Source organism: Amblyomma americanum, chromosome 4 (genome assembly GCF_052857255.1).
Source record: "Amblyomma americanum isolate KBUSLIRL-KWMA chromosome 4, ASM5285725v1, whole genome shotgun sequence".
In the NCBI taxonomy this organism is placed as follows: Eukaryota; Metazoa; Arthropoda; class Arachnida; order Ixodida; family Ixodidae; genus Amblyomma; species Amblyomma americanum.
The window spans coordinates 50,589,755-50,615,588 of record NC_135500.1 but is presented as its reverse complement, the minus strand read 5'-3'; the positions used below and the strand labels follow the sequence as shown (position 1 = coordinate 50,615,588).

At 47.6% G+C, this 25,834-nt stretch overlaps 1 protein-coding gene across 1 annotated transcript in view; it reads right to left on the bottom strand.

The window, feature by feature from the left end:
• LOC144127942 (uncharacterized) overlaps positions 1-24,853 on the bottom strand; it is a 43,785-nt gene extending 18,932 nt beyond the window's left edge. Inside the window, exons 1-2 of the mRNA XM_077660958.1 lie at positions 24,819-24,853; positions 21,330-21,495 (exon numbers count right to left, since the gene is read on the bottom strand). Coding sequence (XP_077517084.1) covers positions 21,330-21,491 — 162 coding nt within the window. The 5' untranslated portion in view covers positions 21,492-21,495; positions 24,819-24,853. The remainder of the gene's footprint in view (positions 1-21,329; positions 21,496-24,818) is intronic.
• Positions 24,854-25,834: the final 981 nt, after the last annotated feature.

The window sequence follows — 25,834 nt, the reverse complement described above, 5'->3', positions numbered from 1 at the left end:
AATAAACTGTGCGTCCTTTGTTCAGGGTGGAAGCAAAATGTGTTGTAACCGCTTCCTTTTGTATGCTAAATGACCAGGTCAATATGGCCTATTCTCAAAAGAGTTTAACATAACAGCATCAGGGTTTCGGAGTTGCTTGAACATTAGCTAGCCATTTCCCAGCAGACATAGTATAAACAAGGAAAGACTGACCACCAATGCCATCTCTGAGCCAAATTTGAGTGCAGACAAGCTAGCGGTTCAGCAAATTATGCAAACATCACAGGAGTGCTCTTGTATTCGCCACTCAGGATGAACACAGTTCATTCATTATCCAGCACTTCAAGTTTAATTCACTCGCCTGCAATGGGCGCACCTGTTTACAGGCCGCACCCTGTTTGCCCAAAGGAACTATTTAAAAAAAAGGGCCACACCCAAACTTTCCATGACCCACACAGAAATAGCTTTCAAAATGCATGCGCCGGAAACTCCGCGATCAGCTCCGGCTGCGGGCAACGGTGCGCTTGATCGTGAAGGTGGCGCATGTGCACAGGAGCTTCCAGGTGCCGCCCACGGATGGCACCCAACGGCGCAGCTCATCATTATCGTCAACATTTTCCTTAACCGCGAGCTCCCGCTATCCATATCGGCATCGGTATCATTGGCTTCAGTATTTTGTGGCTGTCAAAGGCACATGTTAATTCACCGTACTTGTGACTTTCGCGTGCTGCCGCTGAGCGTTGCAATTTTAGCACAATGGGCAAGCACCTTAATAGCTACACGGCTGGGAGTTTGCTGTAAAAACATGGCAAGCATGCGGTGGGCAGGAAATTCAACGTGGCCAAGAAGTGCGTCCAACAATGGTGCAACAAAAAGGATGCGCTGAGGAACACAAGCTGCAAAAAGCGCGGTTTCCGAGCCAAGACATACAAGTAACTGGAAGAAGAGCTGCTCTGCTATGTGATGGAAGCACGCAACAACGGCTACGCTTTGACAACGGACATGCTGTGCGACTTCTTGTGGGATGAGCAGGCAGCAGAGCACAGCACCAGCTCAGTGTCTGAAGACTCCACGAGTGACGACTAAACGCAGAATGAATGCCGCTCATTCCCCGATTGGTATGTTTTTACTTTAAAAAAGTTAGTTATATTGATTTTAATGGCGCAAAAGCAACTGAGGCTATGATGCGCCAAACACACGGTTAGAGCTTTTGTTAAAGGTTACGCTTTTTATATCTACAGTTTGTATAAAACATTGGCTTCTCCGAGAAATTTAAAAATACTTGAAAAATCAACCAGTGCTTGATCTCCTAAAAGTAACTTGGGGTGTAGTGGGATTTATTCATTGTACAATGTTGTGAAATATTTTTTCCTCAGTTGTTCCAGTTTTTTGCATACAATTAAAATGTGGTTTACCGTGAGTTCATCGCCACACATTTCGCACAGAGGTTTGTCTTTTTTTGTCAGTAAGAAGTTGTGAGTAAGGTGTGTGTGTCCAATGCGTAGTCGACACAAAATAACTTCTATGAAACGCTCCTGATGTGTACATGATCTCCATTCTCCTAAAACAGGTTTTATAGAATGTAGTTTGTTGTTTGTCTGTTCGTCCCATGCAATCTGCCACTTATTCCTGAGTTTACTGTGCAGTAATTTAGAAAAATCCCTCTGTGGTATGTTAACTTGTTTTATATGGCCAATTCTAGCTTGTGCTGCGCAAGCATCTGCTCTCTCATTACCTAAAATTCCAACATGACTAGGGACCCAGCAGAATATAATGTTATGTTTTTGCTTTGTAAATTTAACTATGTTATGTATGATTTTTCCTATTATGGGTTCAGCAGTATTTGTAGAATGCAGCGCTTTTAGCATACTCAGTGAATCGGTGTAAATGATGCTATTTTTTGTTTTGTTTTACTATTTGTTCTACAGCTACAAAGATGGCATAACACTCCGCAGTAAATACCGATGCATACTGTGGCAATCGTATCATTTTTTCATTTGTTCCTTGAATTACTGCACTTCCAACATGACTTTCTGTTTTTGAGCCATCAGTGTAAAATTCAGTGTAAGTGTTATATTTTTCTTGTAGTGCAAAGAACTCTTGTAGTATGTGCTCGTGTGGTATTTTCTCTTTGTTTACGTGTGTCAGTGTGAAGTCACACACCGAAGGAAGGCTGTACCATGGTGGTAGATATTCATGTCATTGTGCAATATTAGGTAGGGCGTCCAGCACTGCTACGTCTTCACATTTATCTTCAAAGCGCATTATTAGTGGCCTAATAAAATGTGGTTTATTATTGAATAATCTCCTAGATGGGCACTTGGTAACAATGGGATAGCAGAGATGTTAGGAAGAGAACGGGTTTTTATGATGTACGTACATGTAAGTGTGACTCTTCTATCCTCTAGTGTGGGCTCATTAGCTTCAACATAAAGACTATTTACCGGGGATGTTCTATATGCTCCAGTTGATAGGCGCAGGCCAAGATTATGAACAGGGTCCAGTCGTTTCAAGTAGGATGCTCTTGCTGAACCATATACTATGCACCCGTAGTCCAGCTTGGAGCGCACTAAAGAGCGATATATTTGTAATAGGTATGCTCTATCGGACCCCCACCGTTTTCGCGAGAGTACCTTTGATACGTTGAGGGCTTGGGATGCTTTCTTTTTCAGGTTGTTAATGTGTGGTAGAAATGCAAGTTTCTTGTCAAAAGTGACGCCTAAAAATTTATGTTCCTGTTTGACTGGCAGTGTGGTTTGATTTAAGCACAGATTGGGATCGACCTGTAGGCCTCGTCGTAATGAGAACAAAACAGCTACAGTTTTTTGAGGGGAGAACTTGAATCCATTTTCTCTGCCCAAGCAGCCAGTTTATTCAGTGTGATTTGTATTTGCCTCTCGCAGGACAGTATGTTGGAAGAAGTGTATGCTATCTGTATGTCGTCTACATAAACTGAATACATTACGGACTTAGGTATTACTTTGGCCAAAGAATTCATTTTTACTATAAAGAGTGTCGTACTTAAAATGCATCCCTGGGGTACGCCATTCTCTTGGGTGAATGTTATTGACAGAGTTGCTCCTAGACGGACTCTGAATGTGCGGTTAGTCAGGAAGTCGTTCAAGCAGTTCAGCATCCTGCCGCGGATCCCTAGCTCTGCTAGGTCATTGAGGATGCCGAACTTCCACGCGGTATCATAGGCCTTCTCTAAATCGAAGAAGACCCCGATACAGTGCTGTTTGTGGATGAACGCCTCCCAGATGGTGTTTTCTAGGCGGACAAGGTGATCAGCCGTCGAGCATGCTTTCTTAAATCCACATTGATGTAAATATAAGAGTCGACGAGATTCAAGTGTAAAGGTCAGTCTAATGTTTATTATGCTTTCGAAAGATTTAGCAATACAGCTGGTGAGGGCTATCGGTCTGTAATTGTTAGGACTTGGTTGTTTTCCGGGTTTCAGAAAAGGCACCATTATTGCTTTCTTCCACTCGTCAGGTATATTCCCAGTGGTCCATATTTTGTTAAAGAATTTCAACAATGCCTGCACGGCAGCCTCAGAGAGATGGGCGAGCATAGCGTAATGCACATTATCTGGGCCTGTTGCTGTCTTTTTACCCGAAGATAATAAACTATTCAATTCCTGGAGTGTGATGGGTTGATTGTAGTCCTCGTGCATACCTGCTGCAAATGGAAGTTTTTGTTTTTATGCTATTGCTTTGTGCTTCTGGAACGTGTTTGTGTAATTGGACGAACTGGAAACTTCAGCAAAATGCTCGCCCAGTATGTTGGCCTGTTCTTCTAATGATGTTTGTGTCCCGGGTGTAGTCAATAGAGGAAGTGTGAAAGGGGTATGGTCACTACTGAATCTTCGAACTTTTTCCCACATTTTTTTTGAGGTTATTGAGCAGTTTATTGAGGACACATATTTCTGCCATGAGGATTTCTCGGCATTTCTTCGAACGAATCGCGCTCTTGCCTTGGCCCTCTTAAAGGCAATCAAGTTCTCCACTGTTGGATACCGACGCAGAGAGCCCCAAGCTTTATTTTGTTGTTTTTTTGCTAATGTGCATTCTTGCGTCCACCATACTTTGTTTTTTTGTGTACGAGTCCTGTTGTTTGTGGTATGGCTAGTGTAGCGGTTGATATTATGCATGTAGTAAACCTTTCGTTAATTTAGTCTATAGTGAGGTCTTCACAAAATTCTTTTTCTAGTGTGGCATTAGCTGTAAAAAGTGACCAGTCGGCGAGGTGAAGTTTCCAGCACGGTGGTCTTGTGGGGATGACTGGAGTAGACGATGAGAAGCTGATGATAGTAGGTAGGTGATCACTTCCCAGAGGGTCATTTAAAACATCCCATATAAAATCGTTAAAAAGCGATGGTGATGCGAAAGCTAAATCGAGAAAGCTCATTTTTGCCGAGCTTGGGCAACAATAAGTGGCTTTTCCCGTATTTAAAAGACAGATGTTATTTGAGAGGATAAAATCTTCGATTATTTGTCCCCTTGAGTCACATCGTTCCCTTCCCCAAAATGGGGAGTGAGCGTTAAAATCGCCAACTACCAGATATGGCTCCGGCAGTTGATCAATCAGGCCTTCTAAATCTTCGACTGTTAATGTGATGTGCGCGGGAAGATATACAGAACATACTGTTATTGTTTTGTAGGTAACGACGCTAACTGCAACTGCCTCAAGTTTTGTGTTAAGTTTAATTTCTTGAGTAGGGACGCCGCTTGGAATGACAACTGCGACACCACCCGAGAGTCTATTTGACTGCTCGCGATCGCATCGATAAGTTTTATAGTGTTTTAAGATATTCACATGTTGCGGACCAAGATTGGTCTCCTGAAGGCACAAAGCAATGGGCAATATTGACCCTAAAAAAAGCAATGGGCAATATTGACCTTAAAATATGTGGTACGTCACTGTAGTTTCTCAGTAATCCTCGACAGTTCCATTGAATCACAAAAGTCATGTTTGTGTTCTTGAGTGGGAATGGAACAGAAGGAATTTACTTTTCTGGGCCCGTGATTAGGGGTCTGCCTTTTTTTCGCTCGAGAGAGCTGTTGCACCGCTTCAAAGCAGACGGACTGGGAGTTATATCCATCACCTCAAGAGAGGTGCTGGAGGACCGCGAAGCCGCGGGTGTCTGATTTTTAGGCCTCCCCCGTTGGGGGGGAAGTCCTGCGGGAGGCTGACCCATTGGATGGATCTCCCTGCTTTGGGGATGACAGAGCAGCTTTCGCTGTCTCTGCCTGGGGCGTGGGTGGCTCTGCCATAGGCTCACTGAGCGTGGCCTTGGCAGATGCCGGAGTGCTGTGTGGCGCACCGCCCCTGCGCACCACATCAGCAAAGGTTTTTGTAGAGAAGGTGAAAGTCTTCTTCGCGTAGAAGAGTCGTCTCGCTTCCTTGAATGTGATGTTTTGTTTTGTTTTCATTGTAATGATATCTTTTTTCATTTTTCCATGTTTGACAAGACCTTGAATATGCTGGGTGATTATCTCCGAAGTTTGCGCAGCGCAATGCTGCTCCTTCACAGTTTTCGGAAGCATGGTCTTTTGAGGCACATTTAGCGCATGTTTTGTGGCCACGACAACTCTGTGACCCGTGTCCATATCTTTGACAATTGAAACACCTTCGTGGGTTTGGAATGTAATGGCGTACATTTATTTTCAAATAGCCTACTTCTATGGACCCTGGAAGTGTGCTGCAGTTGAACGTGAGCACTATGTGTTTCGTTGGGATTTCTTTGTCCGCTTTTCTTATCTTTATCTTTATGGAAAAAAAATGCGGCCCTTACACACGTTTATACGGTAAATAGCAGGAAGGATTGTTTCAGCTGACCCTATTGGAAAACAGCAGCCTTCAAGCACAACTGCAGATAATTGAGCCCAAGTAGCTGGCTGACCTGGGCCCAGTATTTTAAGTTTGGTCCCTAGAAGCATTTAAAGCACTCATTAAACAAGCAGCAGTGATCATGGCTCACAGATGTGACAAAAAGTTCAGTGGCACAGTCATGCCATTTAAAGGGAAGCTGAAGCACTTTTAGAAAAAAAAAACGAGTTCTCTACGTCATTTTACAGCTTTTAGTCCGCTGAATAAGAATATCTCACTCAAAAAGAGTGGAAATACACGCAAAAAGCTGTTTTTTAGAAGAAAACGCGCCCCATCGCCTCAGGGCGCCGAGCGAACGCCGCTCTTGCCCGCGATTGGCCGGGACTGTCGTGACGTCATCCACGGGATTCTGCAACCGGCACCGACGGCGTTGCTGCGTAGCGCGTTGCTTCAGCTGGCTTTTAAGGACCACGTTTCGGAAATTATGGATAATTCAAGCAGTGTTAAACAGTTTGGACTTTCACCATGCATGTTCGCGCCATCAGCAGCTTCAGAAAACGGCGGAAACGACGACGCTGCGGAGTGCGCGGGCAACGAAAGTCAAGTCGCGACATTTTCACGTGTTGGAAATCTCGACTGGATGGATGGATGGATGACAGCTTTTATTTCCACCGGAAAAGGAGACCCCTTACTACTCACCGCCCCCCGGCACGCAGGCCTGGAGGGCGGGGGCCCAAGCCTCCATGGCTTAAGGCTAACAAAGAGATTTTATCTCTTTGCGGCCTCAGCCGCCAGGCAGATTGGCTTGTTTCTGCCGAGTGGGTTCTTCGCTGCGCAGCAGGGCTTCCCAGCTTTCTCTGCTATGAGTATCTGCATCGACTCTGTTGTAGTCAGCTCATTCCTATATTCTCTGCTTCCGGGTAATTGTGAAACTGCCGGACTGTCGGAACCTGGACAAGCGCGCGCAAACCTATTCCGAAATCATTGAGAACTATAGACTAAACCGAAAACTGGTGCCACCGCCGAATAAGAAGTAATAGAGAAGTGACCGCATGGTGGCGCCTGCAAGCCGGAAACTTCGTTAACCCAGTATGGGCCTTTCACGTCCTACCAGGGTAACATGAAAACCAAACTTCGACTGATACATATGTTTTGCGTAGGTGCATGCGCGTGCATTTCTTTTGTGTAGGTGCATGTGCAAGTGGCAATAAAAGAAAAAGAAAAAAAAACTGTGCCGAAACGTTGTGCACCACTGCTGCATAAAAGCCTGGCCACCAACTTCTTTATGGCAACAGCTAGTCTGTGTGTGTCTTTTCCTGGTCCTGCGTCTTTTTTCGCTGTTTTTTTTATCTTGACCAACTTCTTGTCACGCCTGTAAACATGATCTAAATCAGACCACCAGTACGCTTACACGAGTCACGCGAGGTAAAGCATTTGTTTGTTCATTTATTTATAATTACTTGCCTAACTGCTCCCGAATGGCTTTTAGAACTGCAAAAGAATGCCAAACTGGATGAGTTGAAGTGGGTTTACTGCTGTGCTGCAGCGCGAAGAGATGAGGCAACCGGGAGGAAGCTCCCGTGTGCGCTGTCCTCTTGTCGCATGTTCGGGCTACTGTTCAACCATGAAACTTCTGCACTTACCCCCATGCGTTTTTTTTTTTTTGCGTGCTGAACATGCTTTTGAAGAATAATTATGGCTCCGTCTTGGAGCTCGCAGTGCTACACATCAAAACTAGTGTGCTGCGAGATATAGTTGGTGATGTTGCGCATCGAGATAACCAGCAGAATTACTTGTGGATGATTACATGTATGCGTACCGCGACTCGACAACTTTGCCGTTCTGACTCAAGGACAAATTAGTATGAATTCTGGCGCCATTGTCGATTGTCAGCCATGACCAAGCGCTCATGAATGCAAAATGTTTGCTTTGCTCAAGTATACTAGGCCTACATAATCACATTTTTGCTCAGTTAGGTACAGCTGCGTGTGCTGCACGCTGATGAAAGATTAAGAGAATTGCTTGTGCTGCCATGAGGTGCAAGCAATCAGGAAAAAGCAAAAAGGCACACAGTGCGTAACGAGCTCAAAGGAGTTCAAGACTTTGTGCCTCAAAAACAGTGCTGGAAGTGGCCTTGGCTCAGCGTGAATGTGACCCAGCTGGAAAAGGCAAAGAGTTTACAAACAAGTAAGAAAGTAATATAACGAAAAGAGCAATATTGATGCACATTTTTATGTAGGCAGTTCAGGCATGCTGCGTGCCATCAGATTGTCTGGTGAACGTGGAAGAGGCTGGGGGAGAACAACCGAAGGATTCTACCAAGCTGTGTGTTGAGCGCTGTTCGAAAGAAGTGCCATGCCAAAACTGGTTTATATACATGTAGGCTTCAAGCATTGCACAGAACGCCTGAACCAGAGAAAGTGAACGGCACTGGCAGAAGATTACGTTGATCTGTGGTTCGCCGCCAAAGCGCGGGCCGGCCGACTCTCCGTGAATGGCGTCACTTCCGCCAGTTCTCCCACTCGGCCGTCCCCCCACCCGGCGCTTCTGGAAGCGACGAGGGCGTGCCGGCGGCGGGTTTTTAAAAAGCGATTGCAGCTCTGTTTGAGAACAGAATCGGGAAAAAATTTACACACATGATTTCAAAGGTCCTTTCTTCCCGACCAGAGCGCATCATGCGATTTGAAAACCTTTAGGTCCATGCCATTAAAAAGCTCAACTGGCACCACAGTTTCGTAAACTACTTTCCTGGACTAAAATCACAATGCACTCAGAAAGAAAATTTACAAGTTTGAAAAATATTACCTTGCTCACAAGCAAGAACAACCAAACTTCTGGCCACAGCTTCTGATCGCAGCTGCTACAGATTATGGATTTTTATGGCGCAAGGGCGTCTATGGCCAAAGAGCGCCATGGCACAAGGTATTTTCGATTACTCAAGGTGGGTTCAAAGACCCATTTTCCAAGCATTTCACCCCTGATTAGCCGAGCACCAGGCCAGGAAAAAGCTTGTGCCCACTGTATCATCCGTGGGTACCTGGCAGCACTGGGGATCCAACCCGGCACCTCCTGCATGCAAGCTGGATGCTCAACCACTCGGCCACCACTGCCGTGGCATCTAAACCACTTACATGCAATGAGAAATTGTTTCAGAACAAGTGCACCTCTGTGACTCTTGACACTCCAGCTTTGTAACGCCACGGGCCATGCAGCAACAAATAGGGCCGCCAATTCAAGCGCATCCTGGCGGCAACAGGTTCCTCACCGTCTTTATGGCTAGACCACTGGCACACTGCGGAGTAGCCAAGTGGCACTTCCGCTTATTTAGCAACAAGTGAGTGAATGGTGCCTTCCCCTCACCTGCCTGTCCCCAGCTTATCCCTAATAAAGAAAGAAAAATTAGAGGCTGTTCCTGCCACATGACTTTTAATGAGACGTCAATGCAGGGCAGCTTGCTGCCCGCACTTTCCCATTTTGTATGCACAGCACAGCATGAAAACGCAGGCTGTGAAAAGGGGTTTTTTTATTGGAAAAAAAAAACCATTGCGGGTAAGCTGGCTTACAGAACTTCAGAAGCTGTCAAATGGTCCATTCTTTTCCTTCGCCTGACACTTTAAAAAGCGGAGTGAAGAGTCCAAGGATATTATTGTGGAGCAGAAGACGATGAAACGGGCACTGGCAAGGGGACTGAGCATTTGTGCAAGGCCTACAGCCACTGCTTGTTTCGTCATTTTTCTACTCCATAACAATTTAAGAAATGTTTTAGCAGATTTAAAATCAATGCGCATGTGAGGCAAATGAGGCAGGCATGCGGCCATAGTTGCTGCCGACTTCAAAAATGAATTAATGGGTGAACGTGTTCCACATCTGGCTACCCTAACCTTGAACAGGTGGTCACTGTGGGACCAAAACTTTACCCTTTGCACAGCAGCAGGACACATGTGTCCCACCTGCTTCAACTACTAGCAAACAGGAAACTGTGCACACACGTATCGTATTTTTGTGTACGGAACACTATCCAACTGACAAACAAGCCATTCTGCGCAATTTTTATTTCGCTAAGAGATCTTCCTGGTGTAGTTTGTTGTTACATGCGCGAGTGAACAGTTCGACAAGACCCATCTTGGCAGAAAAAATCTGACAAACTGTTGAGCTTCTGGGCCTTTTCCATCAGTCAACTGCCTCATAATACTTCTTGAAGGAATTTCCAATTCTAATACATGTCATCTAATACGTCCAAAAGACTAAGGTAAGTATATGCAGGGGTGGGACTGCACCAAGTCATTTGGAGCAATTTTTGGAGCCCGTAAAATCGTGTTTTGGAGCAATATGGCTGAGGCGAATTTCCATGTTGGAGCAGTTTGGTGCAGCCAAAATTGCACTGTGGAGATTCTTCGAGCAAACTAAATTTCATTTTGAAGCAGTTTGTATAATAAGTGCTGGGATTTTGTGTCAAAACATCTTTATGATTACAAGTCATGCCACAGTGGGAGCTCTTTAACGTGAACTGACATCGCACGATACACCTGCCTCTATAGCACTCCACCTCTATCAAAATGCGACTGCCTCAACCAGAATTGAACTTGCGTCTTTTGGGTCAGCAGTTCAGCACCGTAAGCACTGTACTATCCCGGCAGCTCTTGAAGCAGTTTGGAGCAGGCCTATCTAAATTTCGGTAGAATAATTGAACATGGAAGCACACTTTGAAGTCCACCCCTTAGCAGTGTCTCAGTGGTTAGGGCACTCGGCTACTGATCCGGAGTTCCCGGGTTCTAACCCGACCGCAGCGGCGGCTGGGTTTTTATGGAGGAAAAACGCTAAGGCGCCCGTGTGCTCTGCCATGTCAGTGCACGTTAAAAGATCCCCAGGTGGTCGAAATTATTCCGGAGCCCTCCACTACAACGCCTCTTTCTTCCTTCACTCCCTCCTTTATCCCTTCCCTTAGGGCGCACCAGATCCCCAGGTGGTCGAAATTGCACCTCTTTCTTCCTTTCTTCTTTCACTCCCTCCTTTATCCCTTCCCTTACAGCGCGCGCATGCCACCTTATTTGAAGCAGATACTGCGCCATTTCCTTTCCCCAAAAACCAATTATTATTATTATTAAGCCCCCCCCCCCCCAAAAAAAAAATACAAGCTCTGTACTGCATCTGTTTCACTCAATGTCATCAGCTTAACTTTGAAGCTGATATACCCCATACTGAAAATATTTAATGTGTAGGGGTGTGTTTATTCGGTGAACCCAGATGATTCCAGCCGCTCAGGGGAGACTCGCAGCGAAGCGTCAGGCGTGGCGAAAGAGCAAGGCAGCGAACAACTTCTTCGTCCTTGAGAGCGGCAGCACGCGACGCATGTCAGTGGTTATATCGATGAAGATTACCACACTACAGTTTCCCCCCCGGGCAGAGAAGGAGCCATCCTGGCGACTCATGGTGCCGAAAGGACAGACGGATCGTAGTAGGGCTTGATTCGGTCCACATGAACTATTTCGCGTCCACGGCGACGCAAGTCCGCAGATGGCGTAACGGGCTCAACTACGTAGTTCACAGGAGATGTTTGTTGAAGCACTCGGTATGGACCGTGATACCGAGCAAGAAGCTTCTTTGACAGGCCGGCGGTTGTGGCAGGAACCCAGAGCCACACCAGGGAGTTGGGCGCATATGAAGGCGCCTCACCATTGTCACGATGGTGTTTTTGTTGCCATTGATTTTCCTTTGTGAGCGAACGAGCGAGCTGACGGCATTCTTCTGCATACCGGGCGGCGTCCGAGAGTGGCGTCGATTCAGAAACATCAGGGCGGTAGGGAAAAAGCGCGTCCATTGTGCAGGTTGGCTCGCGCCCGTAAAGAAGAAAAAAGGGAGAGAATCCAGTGGTGGTCTGTATCGCAGTGTTGTACCAACACCCTCTAAATACTTTCTTCAGGCCTCTCCAGGCCCTCCTTTCCACACGCGCTACGTCACGCCAAGTGTCCGGTCAGGCTGCTCACCAAGCGCGGCTCCGCTCCGCTCGGTTGTCTCCCTCGATGTGCTCGCGCTTGCCCGGGCAAGCACAGACACGAACGCAGTCTTGCAGTGAGCGTCTAGCTGCTGCTTGAGTCTTTCAGCCTGGCGTTGGGTGCATTTCCGTTCGCTCCTCGCACGGCTGTGTCTGTTTCGTGTGGCCGTTTCTTGTGTGGCGTGCGTACCTGTGCTAGCGCACGAATGGGAAACTGATTGCCTGCCGTGTAGCGAGTGCAACTTCGTGAAACATGGGCCGGTGCTGTGTTCCCGGGTGCCGCGGGAACTACCAGAATGGTCCCAAAGTACGTGTTTATTGCTTCCCAAGAGACGAAGTACGAAGAAAAGCCTGGTTGCGAGCCATTCCACGGAAGGATTTCACACCTACAGAGCATTCGAGGGTAAGACTCTGAAATATTGCTTAATAGGCGCTGGTAATTATCTTAGTTGTGAGCTGTCGCTCCCGGAAAGGCATGCTGTCTTTGTAGGCAATGATATCACTTCTTACACTTATGTATGAATTGTCCAGGAAGCATTTAGTTCTGTGGATGTGCATAAGGCTTGTGTAAAAGCTGTGTAAATATGTAAAAGCTGTTCACTATTCAGACTCTTTTTACTTAGTGTTTTAGGCAATGGAGAGTCATGGCGAATGGCCTTGCTTCATTTTCTCGTGCAGGTGTGTGAACTGCACTTCCACGCAGGCGACTTCATTACGACGTTGTCACACCAAGATGAACTGACAGGGAAAATAATAGAGGTGAAGCGTGACAGGCTACAGTTGAAGATTGATGCTGCGCCTTCTGTTTTTCCAAACTGCCCAAAATACTTGTCCTCAACGCCTGGACGGAGTGAATCGCCAGAGACGAAAAAAGCAAGAAGGGAAAACGCTGCTTTGCAGGAGGCTATGAGGAAGTCACTTCAGTCTAATGAGCTTGAACAGAAAAGAAACAAAGTTTCATCTTACGAGGAGTTCAAATCTAAGTTGCCTGGAATCTGCAACACGAAATTCTGGACCGTTTCTGTCGATGAGCAGTGCGTTAGGTTCCTTCTCATCGAGAATGATCCTTCACCTAATGTGAAATGCGCCTTGGTAGTTCTCCCTGATCTGTCACTTTCTGTTTTCTTGAATGGAGTGAAGCTTCTGTCGCTTCCTTCAGGCAGGATTCTGCCAGCTCAAGTATGCGACACCTCCAGCCTGTCCTTGCTGCTAGAAGAACTCGAGATAGGCTTGCATAATATACCTGAGGTGACGAAAGAGTCGAAACATACTAAAGTATTGCAGTTTGTCGGTTCACTGCTTGCAGACCTCATTGAGGACAGTGATACGACGAAAGAACAGTCTTCTTTGCTGAAATTTCTGGTTGAGCAGATAGAGCTTCTCCTCGCGAAACAGCATGTGTATAGCGCAGAGCTGCTGGTATTCGCCAGTATTTTGAATTCAATTTCTCCTCACGCATATCACTTCACAAGAGCTGCATCAAGAATCATTCTGCCCCATCCTTCCACACTGCGCCGTGTTTGCTCAAATTACAAAGCTGACCCTCTTGTGGAGCAAAATCAACCGCACTGTCTCTCCTACATCCGAGAACGAGTCAAATCAATGAAAGACCACGAGAAGACAGTGACCCTGATGATCGATGAGATCCACATAAAACCATACTTCGACTACAAAGGGGGCACAATAGTAGGATCGTCGGTTCATTCAACGGAACCAGCAACAACAGCCCATGTGTTCATGGTACAATCACTCCTTTCTGCAAACAAGGACGTCATTCACATATTACCTGTGAGCAAACTGAGCGCAGAAATTTTGCACGAGCATGCTAAGAACATAATCATTAATGTTGAGAAAATGGGGCTCAAAATTATCGCTGTGATAACGGACAACAATGCTCTGAACCGCAAGATGATGTCGTTATTTGCTACAAGTCCTCAGGTGAGCATTGTCTATCCCCATCCAGCCGATAACGCTCGCCCTCTTTTCTACGTGGTCGATCCTGTGCATCTCTTGAAGTGCATTAGGAACAATTGGATTAACCAGAAAAACCCTGGAACATGCCTCTATTTCCCTGAAATGGACTTGAGTGGAGCAATGCCCGAAGGGCCTCCTCGTATGAAAGCTGCTTCTTTCGCAGCTGTGCGGCAGCTTTATTCTTCAGAGAAGACGTCGCTTGTGAAGGCTGCTTACAGACTGAACGCAAAAGCCGTGAATCCAACCTCAATGGAGCGGCAAAATGTAAAGCTCGCTCTCGACGTCATTAATCAGTTTGTTTCAAATGCCCTCAGGACACATGGTTCCGCGTTCAAGATTCCTCAAGCTGAGTCGACTGCTCTTTTCATTGACGTTATCCTCACATGGTGGCAAATAGTCAATGTTAAGACCCCTTGCAAAGGCCAGAGGCTAAGGGACAGCATGCAAGACCCTGTAAGGTCTGTTGATGACACACAGTTAGCTTTCCTGAGCGGCGTTGTGGACTGGTTGGACGCTTGGGCAAGAATAAACATCACCAGTGGCTCGCTGACGAAAGAGACTCACAGTGCTTTGCGACTGACATGCTATTCTCTGGTAGAACTCTCGCGCTACTGCTTAGAAGAACTTCACTTCAAGTACGTACTGCTGGGCAAATTTCAGACGGATGCGCTAGAAGACCGGTTCGGCCGTTACCGCCAGCTGGCAGGATCACAGTACCACATTTCCGTGCGTCAGCTCTACGAATGTGAGAAGAAGCTTCGTCTTCAAAAACTTTTGACATTTCCACGCGAGGAAACAGAGTTTGAAGACGTAAGTGAGGATCTTGTCCCATGCAACTTTTCTGTGGCTGTCAGCGACGACGATATTACACACGCCCACTCTGACATGGATGCTATTGTCTACATTGCAGGATACGCTGCTCATGCTGCTTTAAAGAAGCTTTCATGTTCTGCTTGCTTCAGCACATTGGTGATTGAAAATCGAGAGATCGAAGCGGAAAATACTGCCATGATAGCTAACCTGTCGAGAGGAGGGCTGAAGTTTCCCCAGCCATGCACAGTTCACATGGTACTGATGACTAAACTAGTTGCAGAGAAGTTGTCTTTTGGAGCAACCGCGGAAGATTTTCTCTCCTGTAGAAATCAACGTGGTGTCGTGATTTCACAGACGATTTCCCTCCTGGACGAACACGACATTGAGACATGTGAAAATGGCCACACTGCACAAACTCTCCTGCGCTTGGTAGTACGCGTTGCAACCAACGTTGTTCTAAACAACTTTTGCAAACTAAGAAATGATGCCATACAAGACAATGCGCAGCAGAAGGCCGCAGCCCGGAAAGCAGCAACGCTTAAGAAGAAGTAAGTTTTATTCCCAAGCAATAAAAATGCTTTGCGCACACTTCATTGCTGGTGTCTCGTCGTTTTTTATTGTAAGGGTCAGATTAGCTGTACAAATACTCAACAGCGCAACATTATTGTGAGTGTCATTATTGCTGTGTGTGAAAGCTTTAAGCAAAACACAATACAGAATAAAACTAACACAATGCGCAGTAGACGGTGTTTTTTTTTTCAATGTTCACGAACTTCTACTTTAACAACTAGATATACGCATGTGCGGTCTGTGCGGATGGATTTTACCGCACGGCAGACATCATGTACGTGATAGAACCTAATAATTAGATGATTAATTGAAATTAACTAATCAATTTTTTATTATAATGACCAATAATGCGAAATTGGCGGCCGTATGCTAAATTGTTTATTACAAAAAACTGTATTAGCAGCTCGAACTTTCTTGACAATAAGGTGTTCTGCAATAAAAAAAATATATAAAGCAGATAAAATGATAGCCTAAGGCGCGCACAAACTAGCGAATTTCTTTTCTGCAGCAACGACAAAAATGAAAATGAAGGAATCACTTATAAGGCAGCTACGTACGGCAGTACCCGAATAGTGCAGACGGGCGCGGCGCGCTGAAATCGCGGAGCGCGGGGCCTGCACGGTCCCTTGGCGTGACGTCACGCGGCCGGTGGAGAGGCCTTAGCATTGAGAGGGTGTTGGTTGTACGCGTAGGTTACGAAGGGAAGAACGTGGTCCCAGTTGGAATGAGCGTCGTTGACGTACATGGCCAGCATGTCACTCAGAGTACGGTTGAAGCGTTCTGTCAGGCCATTCGTCTGAGGGTGGTAAGAAGTAGCGGTGCGATGAATGATGCGACATTCTTTCAGTAGGGCCTCGAGAGCGTCGCACAAGAAAACGCGTCCGCGGTCACTGAGCAGTTCCTTCGGAGTCCCGTGGCGAAGAATCAAGTTGTTGAGAATGAACAAAGCAACGTCTCTTGCAGAGGCAGAGGGTAACGGTGATGTTTCAGTGTAGCGAGTCAGATGGTCTACTGCCACAATAATCCACCGGTTTCCAGCAGGAGTAGTCGGAAGAGGGCCATAGAGATCTATGCCAACGCGGTCAAACGGACGAGCAGGGCAGGGTAACGGCTGCAACGAAACAGAGGACTTCTGAGGAGTTTTTCGGCGTTGACAAGATTCGCAAGCGCGCACGAAATGTCTTACGAAGCGGTACATTCCACGCCAGTAAAATCGCAGACGTAGGCGTGTGTAGGTTTTCAATACGCCACCGTGAGCACATTGTGGGTCACCATGGTACGCAGCACAAATGTCGGCGCGGAGATGACGCGGGATGACTAGAAGCCACTTCCGTCCATCAAGCAAATAATTGCGGCGATAGAGAAGACCGTCACGAATGGAGAAGTGGTGTGCTTGGCGGACGAGCGCTTTGGAGGAATGACCGGGAGTAGGACTTGAGAGAAAATTCAAAAGTGCATTGATCCAGGGGTCATTCCGCTGCTCGGTAGCCATGTCGATAGTTGTAAGAGTCGACATATCGTAGGCACAGACGTGGTCAGACGAATTATCTCTAGGCAATGGCGAGCGGGAAAGAGCATCCGCGTCCGTATGCTTCAGTCCTGATCGATAAATGACATGAATGTCAAACTCCTGGAGACGAAGAGCCCAGCGAGCAAGGCGACCGGATGGGTCTTTCAGAGAGGCAAGCCAGCACAAAGCGTGGTGATCGGTCACAACGTAAAACGGTCGACCATACACATAAGGACGAAATTTTCCGATAGCCCAAATAATGGCCAAACATTCCCTTTCTGTGACTGAATAATTAGATTCTGCCTTTGTCAATGTTCGGCTGGCGTATGCCACAACATACTCGCTGTAACCAGGCTTACGTTGGGTAAGGACGGCACCAAGCCCAATACCGCTGGCATCAGTGTGGATCTCCGTAGGCGCAGCCGGATCAAAGTGGCGTAGAATGGGCGGCGAAACCAAAAGGCGGCGTAAAGTGTCAAAGGCTTTATCGCAGGCTGGAGTCCAGGCGGAAAGGTCGGAGCTGCCGGCAAGGAGCTGGGTCAGAGGAGCGATGATAGAGGCGAAGTTCAAGATGAAACGTCGAAAGTAGGAGCAGAGGCCGATAAAGCTCCGAAGCTGCTTCAGGGAGGTTGGCTTCGGGAACTCTGCAACTGCGCGAAGTTTGGTGGGGTCGGGAAGAATGCCGTCCTTAGAAACTACGTGGCCTAAAATTGTGAGTTTTCGAGCGGCAAAGTGGCACTTCTTCAAATTCAACTGAAGCCCAGCGCCGGCGAGACACGTGAGGACATCCTTTAGGCGGAGAAGGTGAGAAGAAAAGTCGGCAGAAAAAACTACGATGTCGTCCAGATAACAAAGACAGGTCTGCCACTTGAGTCCACGAAGAACAGTGTCCATCAGGCGCTCGAAAGTAGCCGGGGCATTGCAGAGGCCAAAGGGCATAACGTTGAACTCGTATAATCCATCCGGTGTTATAAAGGCAGTTTTCGAGCGGTCATTATCAGCCATCGGTACCTGCCAGTAGCCGGAGCGCAAATCCAAAGAGGAGAAATACTCGGCTCCCTGTAAACAGTCCAAGGCGTCGTCGATTCGCGGCAAAGGATAGACATCTTTGCGCGTGATTTTGTTAAGCCTACGGTAATCGACGCAAAACCGGATGGAACCATCTTTCTTGGTGACCAAAACAACCGGAGAAGCCCATGGACTGTTAGATGGCTGTATGACGCCCCGGCGAAGCATGTCGTCCACGTTGTCAGCAATGACTTGGCGCTCAGAGGCCGACACGCGATAAGGACGCTGTCGTAAAGGTGCGTTTGTACCAGTGTCGATTGCGTGCGTAACGACAGACGTGCGACCCAGAGCAGTGTGAGGAAGGTCGAAGGCAGAAGTGAAGTTCTGTAGAAGAGCAGCGAGTTGATCGCGTTGTGCGGGTGGGAGATCTGCGTCAATAGCTTGTTGAAGAACATCGGGTGGTGTCGAAGCGGTCGCTGTATCGCAAGAGCTGAGCACATTAACGTCTAATGAAGTAGGCGTTGCAGGAAGAGTATTTACAAGCGCGGGATCAAGTTCTTCAATACGACCGAGACACTCGCCGCGTAGCAGGACGGACGGGCACGAAAATGGATTTGAGACGTACATTGCACTAAGGCCATCTTCGATCTTGAGGACCGCAAATGGAAGCAGGAGGCAGGGATGGCGTGAAGCGGCGTCGGAAGGTGTGAAGAAGACAGTCGAACTAATAACGCTTTCACAGGAGAGTGGAACGAGGGCAGCAGAAAATGGAGGAATGTCTGTGTCACTGGCGACGAGGAGTTTTGCAGGCCGGGTAGGGACGTCACACAAGACGGTATCACAAAGAGGTAAAAAGGAAACTTCCGCGCGGGCGCAGTCAATAACGGCATGATGAGTGGAAAGGAAATCGTAGCCCAGGATGATGTCGTGTGAGCAGCGAGACAGTACAATAAACTCGATGGTGTATAAGACGTCTTCGATGAGAACACGGGCCGTGCACGCCGCTGAGGGATGAATGCGCTGTGATGAGGCGGTGCGAAGCGAAAAGTCGGAAAGTGCGGTGGTCACCTTACGAAGACGACGGCAAAGAGCTTCACTGATGACTGATACGGCAGCGCCCGTGTCGACTAGAGCGAGTACTGCGACGCCGTCGACAAACACTTGAATTACGTTAGTGGGAGAACACCGAGGACTTGAAGAGTTCGAACCAAGCGCAGTTCTTGCCCCGGGAACTGCGACTGTTAGTTTCCCTCAACGGTGCCGGTAGAACGTCGGAGTGGGGACGGGGAACGGCGACGAGGGGAAGGTGATCGGCGAGCTGTGTACGTTTGATTGTCACGAGATACAAATTCGGAACTGGGCGGATTTCTCGGCGAGGGCTGGTCTGTATTGTAGGAGTAGTTCCATAGTTCAGGTCGAGAAGGTGGAAGGCGTTGGCGGCAAAGGCGTGCGACATGGCCCGGCAGCCCGCAAGAGTAGCAGATTGGTCGGTTGTCCGCGGTACGCCAAGGGTTCGTAGGGCGTTGGCGTACCCTTGGAATAGGGACATGGAATGCAGACCCAGGCAAAGGCGAAGGAAGGTTGGAAGGAGCGGCCTGGTAGGAAAGAGATGCTGATGGCATGAGCGGCCTGGCCGCAACTTGGGCGTAAGTCAGTGGTGCCGTTACTTGCGCTGGCACGGGGCTGGGCGGCAGCACAGGGCTGGGCGGGAGCATGGAGCTGGGAGGAAGAACGTCAGCGATGTGATCTTGAACGGCACGCCGTATGGTAGGGGCCAAAGACGGAGCCATGTCAGGAACAAGGCGGCCACTATCCTGTAACTGAGGGACCAGCGATAGCTGGCGGGCGACCTCTTCTCGAACGAAGGCTTTGATTTGCTGAAGTAAAGGGCTGTCCTCTGATGGGGTAGAACCGCCCAGCGCAAGTGTAGAGATGGCGTCGTCTCTAACACCGGACCGCCGGGTAGAAGCGCGCTTCTTACGAAGCACGTCGTAGCTCTGGCAAAGCTTGATCACGTCACTCACCGTGGCAGGATTTTTTACCCAGAGCATTTGGCACGCGTCGTCAGAGATGCCTTTCATGATGTTCTCGATCTTATCCGCTTCAGTCATTAGCGGATCGACACGCTTGCATAGGTCCACGATGTCCTCTATATAACTAGTGAACGACTCATCGACTTGCTGAGTGCGCTCACGCAAGCGTTGTTCTGCCCGGAGCTTGCGAACTGCAGGGCGGCCGAACACTTCTGCAAAATTCTTTTTAAATGCAGACCAAGATGGCAGGTCTGCCTCATGGTTGCGAAACCAGAGGTTCGCCACGTCAGTCAGATAAAAGATTACATTGCTTAGCTTGATAGCGTCGTCCCATCTGTTGTAGCTACTGACGCGCTCATATGCCGCCAACCAATCGTCGACGTCCTGGTCGGCTGTGCCACTGAAGAAGCACGGATCACGCTGCCGTAGAGCTCCAGAACACAGCACGGTGGTTGGGAGGGGCGACGATGTCGTGGCAGTGTCATCCGGCATGCTGGAAGCAGAGGGTAACGTGCGGCTTCTTAGTTCCAGGGTGGACGGGAACGTACCCAGCAGCACCTGCACCAATTGTAGGGGTGTGTTTATTCGGTGAACCCAGATGATTCCAGCCGCTCAGGGGAGACTCGCAGCGAAGCGTCAGGCGTGGCGAAAGAGCAAGGCAGCGAACAACTTCTTCGTCCTTGAGAGCGGCAGCACGCGACGCATGTCAGTGGTTATATCGATGAAGATTACCACACTACAAATGAATGAAAATCTTTGTAACAGGCATTGCACGTTTTTTAACAGTGGTAACAGTCGTAAAAAAGTATACAGGCTTCAACAATTAACCTGAAATTTTCAAATGTTTCAAATCGAACTATACATCGCCGCACCGACACTCATCACGGGCGAAAATGCTACGAAATGCACCGTCCGATCGAGGCGGTAACATAATCAGAGTCACCGCTGACCCAGAGAGCCACAATCAGCCACGGGCTTGTAAACCTAAAACTGTTCCAATCTATCTTTATTCTAAATCCGCCATGCCCTGAGAGTCAGCATGGCTCAGCGCCCCATTAATATCGAATTTGCTCGCAATGCCCTCAGCCTCCCTTTCAATGTTATGTGCGTGAAAAGCGGCGCGCTTGACCACGCTGCTCGTCCCACTCAACCCCATTCAGTTCCTTGGAGCCAGCAGCGACGACAACCGGGACTCGGGAGTGGCCGCACGCGCGCTACCACTTGCTGGAAATGCCTAAAAGAGCACGAAAATTATTAGAAACTGCGTGGAAGGCGTCCACCGCGCGGAATATGAACGGCTGCATTTTCTTTTCGAAAAACGAATGATCGCTCTGTTCGCGACCGCTGCTGGAGCACAGATGCGGAAGTCGTTCTGGCCGTTCCAGTGCAAAGTGGCGCAATTGTCGTCTCTTCACTGTGGTTTGTGCAGTATGTCTCAAGAAGTTGCGTTTTTATCAAAGTGGCGCAATTCCGAGTGCAATTGTACCAGTCATATGCATGCGAGACACACGCACAGCTTGCATCTGATAAAGAGCTAGAACAGGGGCCAAATTTAAAAAAAAAAATCAATCACTATTTTTGGAGTCTCTGGAGAAAAAATATCACAACAGTGTCTTACGGCAGTGCAGTGAAGCGGCAGACAGATGCGAGTCCTGGTGAGCGGTGAGCGAAGCGAGCGCAGCTCCTTGATCAGCCTTGCAGCGAGGGGCCTCAGTGGGAGAAGGGTAGCCAGGTGGGCTGCATACGCCGGGATGGTCTTCCAGTCTGTGGGGGCTGCCATCCTGCTGTCATTTCAATTCAGTGAACAGTTCATTCAATCCAGGCTCCACAATGACACAGCTGAAAAAAATTTCACACAATCCTCAGTGAATAGCTTGCATACATTAGCGCAGTCTGTTGCTGCAGACTCGGTTGCAGCTAATGGCCATATCTCCGGAACTTTACATTCATAGACCACTGAGAATGATCATTCCACACCGAGCGCAGTGGTACAGATTAAGCAATGCACCCCTGCCCCGGCTTGGTTGCTCTTCCCAAGCAACCTCTTGCAACCAATAGTAGTGATGACGTTTGGACTGCATCATGCGACACATTACGTGTGATGGCGGCCGCCGTTTCCTCTTGCACACATCCTTCTAATGCTAACACGGTAATAAGCACCACGGCTCTGGATCAACAGAATTCAATCAAAGAGTTGTGGAGGGTGTGGTTACAGTGCAATATTTCTGGGGAACTACAGCAACAAAATGTTTTACTGTTTCACTAGCCACTATATATTGGAGTAACCAGCTCCCTTTGGTAGAATCAGATCACCCATTACTCATCAATAAATTTTTGCTTTCTGGAGAACTAGAAACAACCGTACATAGCAAGCTCAAATAATAGATGCAACGAGCTAAAGCACACGGGAACATTCTTCAGAACCTATAAGAGCCTCAGCATTTAAATCATAACAAAGAGCGTAGAGTGGATCATTATAAAATAACGAATGTATTCAGTCACCACAAAACAATGCACATAAGACAAGGTCATCACCACACTGTTTTTTCTTGACTTCTGTAGAGCAGACATAAAATAAATATGCACAATGAGAGCAGTACACCACAAACAAAGATGAGAACAATATCAACAACAGCAACAATGTCATGGGTGCAAGGTGCAGAAATGATGCAACAGGTCCACAACTGCGTCATTACAGATGCAGTCAGTGCGAATGTAAAACACTGAAAGTATGTTTCTAACTTCACAATATTTACTTCTTATGCAACATTTTTCAATGTCACTGCAGTACCACTCACAAACACAAATGAAAAGGCGACAGTAGCAGAACAAAAAGGTGAAGTAGGCTGTTCGCAGCGCTGCGTCCCAGTCTCCTTCGCTTTGGTTGTCCTTGTCATTATGTGCCAACAGCCCCACAAAAGATTAATAAAAGTTGACACAACTCAAAATATGGCGCTTCCATAGGTCGAAAAGCAGCAGCAGCAAAACCATGCAGCACCACGTTATGTTAAGCATCAGCCAATTTGAGGCTGGCTGTATCTATAAAGCTGCCGTCTGCACATGACAGTTTGTGACTAGCCAGTCAATTTCCTGTCGAACCATTAGCACGACCTACTGCCTGCTCACAAGACATTTTTCTGATCAAACAGTTTTGGGGACATAGCTCCTAGTTATGCGAGAGCAAACACTGCCTTTTCCCAATGCTTTGTAGTTTAGGCAACACAGCAACAACAATGTCCAAGAGCTATGCACCACGGTATTCAGCAATTCCGCTTACAGTTCACAGAACGGTTCCCAGCACAAAAAGACACCAGGCCAACCCCACTTTGAAGTGCACAATGCAGGATCCATAGTGCAGCGCCTGCTGCCAAAGCAGCGAGCGTCTTTCCTCAGGTCGGCTAACCGATCGCACGGCGCGTAAGGGCTGAGCCCTCCGACGGCGGAAAACTACGAGTGGGGCACCGCTCTACGTGCGACATGTAGTACAGCCAGTCACAATCCCGGATAAAACATGCGCAGACTATGCCGAAACATGGCGCAAAGCACGTGCTACAGAACGGCTCACAAAACACTTGCCTCGCGACGTCGGCCACTCAGTGACGAGTGCGGAAGATGTCGACTAAAATTACTAGTCCACTAAAACACCGATCAACAGCGGTTGCCATGGCTTGTGAAAGCATTGGGAAGAACGTAGTGTCAGCAGTAGGATGGATGGATGGATGGATACGGCTGAACCCTTTACATCGGGCGGTGGCTCAAGCCACCTAGCCATGTCTTGTGAAATTTTACTCCTGTCTTGCTTTTAGCCACCAATCGGATAATCTCCGCTTGGTTACTTCTAACCTCTTAAAATCCACTTCCCGTTCACTATCCCTAAACCCCAATGCCTTGGGTAAGTCAGCCCCGCTGCCTTCCACTGTAGGGTGAAGCCCTTTACAGAAAAGTATCAAGTGTTCAGCTGTTTCCTCCTCTCCGCACGCAGTGCACAAAGTGTCTATCTCCTGGTACCTGACTCTATACTACTTAGTCCGCAAAACTCCAGTCCTGGCCTCAAACAACAAAGAACTTCCCCTACAATTATCATAGATATTTTCTTTGACAATTTCCTGTTTAAAGGTCCGGTATGTTTCTAGTGCCGATTTCGTCAGCATCCCTGTTTTCCACAAAGCTCTCTCTGTTCCTTTAACCTTTTTCTTAACCGATAATTGCTGATTTGCCCCCTTACTGCTGTCCAGATATTTGCTTGTCAATTTTCTAGTTCGCTTTCTCCATTTCGTGTCAACATTCTTTATATACAGGTATCTGAAAACTTTCCTAGCCCACCGCTTTTCCTCCATCCTTCTCAATCGTTCCTCAAATGCTATCTTACTGCTAGCCTCTCTGCTCTCGAAAGACGCCCATCCCATATCACCCTGTACCCCCTGATTTGGTGTATTGCCATGTGCTCCCAAAGCTAACCTCCCTACTCCCCGTTGCCTTATTTCCAGCCTTGCTTGAACATCTGGCCTCATACACAGGACCGCATTCCCGAAGGTCAGGCTAGGGACCATCACCCCTTTCCAGATCACTCTTACCACCTCATACCTATTGTAATTCCACAGTGCCCTATTTTTCATGACAGCTGCATTCCTACTAGCTTTATTCATTACATATTTTTCATGCTCTGTCAGATACTCAACACTGTTATTTATCCACACCCCAAGATACTTGTACTCATTCACTACCTTTAGCACGAACTCCTGTATTCTATGCTCGCCGCCCTCTTCATTAAATGTCATGACTGCAGATTTTTCCTTACTATACTTGAAGCCTAATCTATCTCCCTCTGTACTGCATATGTCTAACAACTTCTGCAGGTCTTCCTTGTTGTCAGCCATTATCAGTAGTCGGGCCTAACAGCGCCAAGAGCGACGGACCTGTAACAGGAGCACGGCTCGACTTTAGATGAGGGATGGGGGAGAAATAAAATGGGATTACCTACTCCGAGTTCCTCGCAATCGCTACCGCATACACTGCAGCCCGTTCACAGGCTTTTGTAAGAGCAGTTACAGGAACACCACGGACACATACTACACATGTTATGAAGTACACGGTCGTCCACTTGTACCTTGAACACTTGCACCGCTCTGCGTGGCCAGCGCTCCGGGTAGCGCCTCTCGCGGGCGCCTGAAGAACTAGCGCGCAAGCGCAATGGCAGCTGTAGGTGGGGCCTCCGCTGCGTCGTCTGCTTAATAATAATAATAATAATAATAATTGGTTTTTGGTGGAAAGGAAATGGCGCAGTATCTGTCTCATATATCGTTGGACACCTGAACCGCGCCGTAAGGGAAGGGATAAAGGAGGGAGTGAAAGAAGAGAGGAACAAATAGGTCCGTAGTGGAGGGCTCCGGAATAATTTCGACCACCTGGGGATCTTTAACGTGCACTGACATCGCACAGCACACGGGCGCCTCAGCGTTTTTCCTCCATAAAAACGCAGCCGCCGCGGTCGGGTTCGAACCCGGGAACTCCGGATCAGTAGTCGAGCGCCCTAACCACTGAGCCACCGCGGCGGGGCGCTTGAAGGGGCCCCGAAACACATTTTCAGTGCATTGTTTTGCCTATTGGTTGCATAGATTGAGTTATAGTGATGCTATTAACATCGGTCGTATCGCGTATACTGTGGTTTTTAATATTTTAATTAGCTCGCAAAAACAAATTCGTGGCGCTGACGGTGTCACCATGCAGTGGCGGTTTTTAGCAGCGAATATGACATCACTTTGTGCGAGCTTGATGATTGGACAAAGAGTAAATATAATGCAAATTGGGTTAATAACTAGAGATACGTTTTGTCAAGTTTTTGTGTTTTAAATTACATTAACAAAACCAGTATTTTTGCCCTTGATAAAAGCACTGTAAATCAAGTAAAACAAAAACGCCACCAGAGGCACTGGCTGCTTTTTGCAAGGGGAATGGATTAAACAGTCATTACCGGGACTAATATACGCGGACGATATAGTGATAATGGCAGACAACAAGGAAGACTTGCAGAAGTTGTTAGACATATGCAGTACAGAGCAGTACAGAGGGAGATAGATTAGGCTTCAAGTATAGGAAGGAAAAATCTGCAGTCATGATATTTAA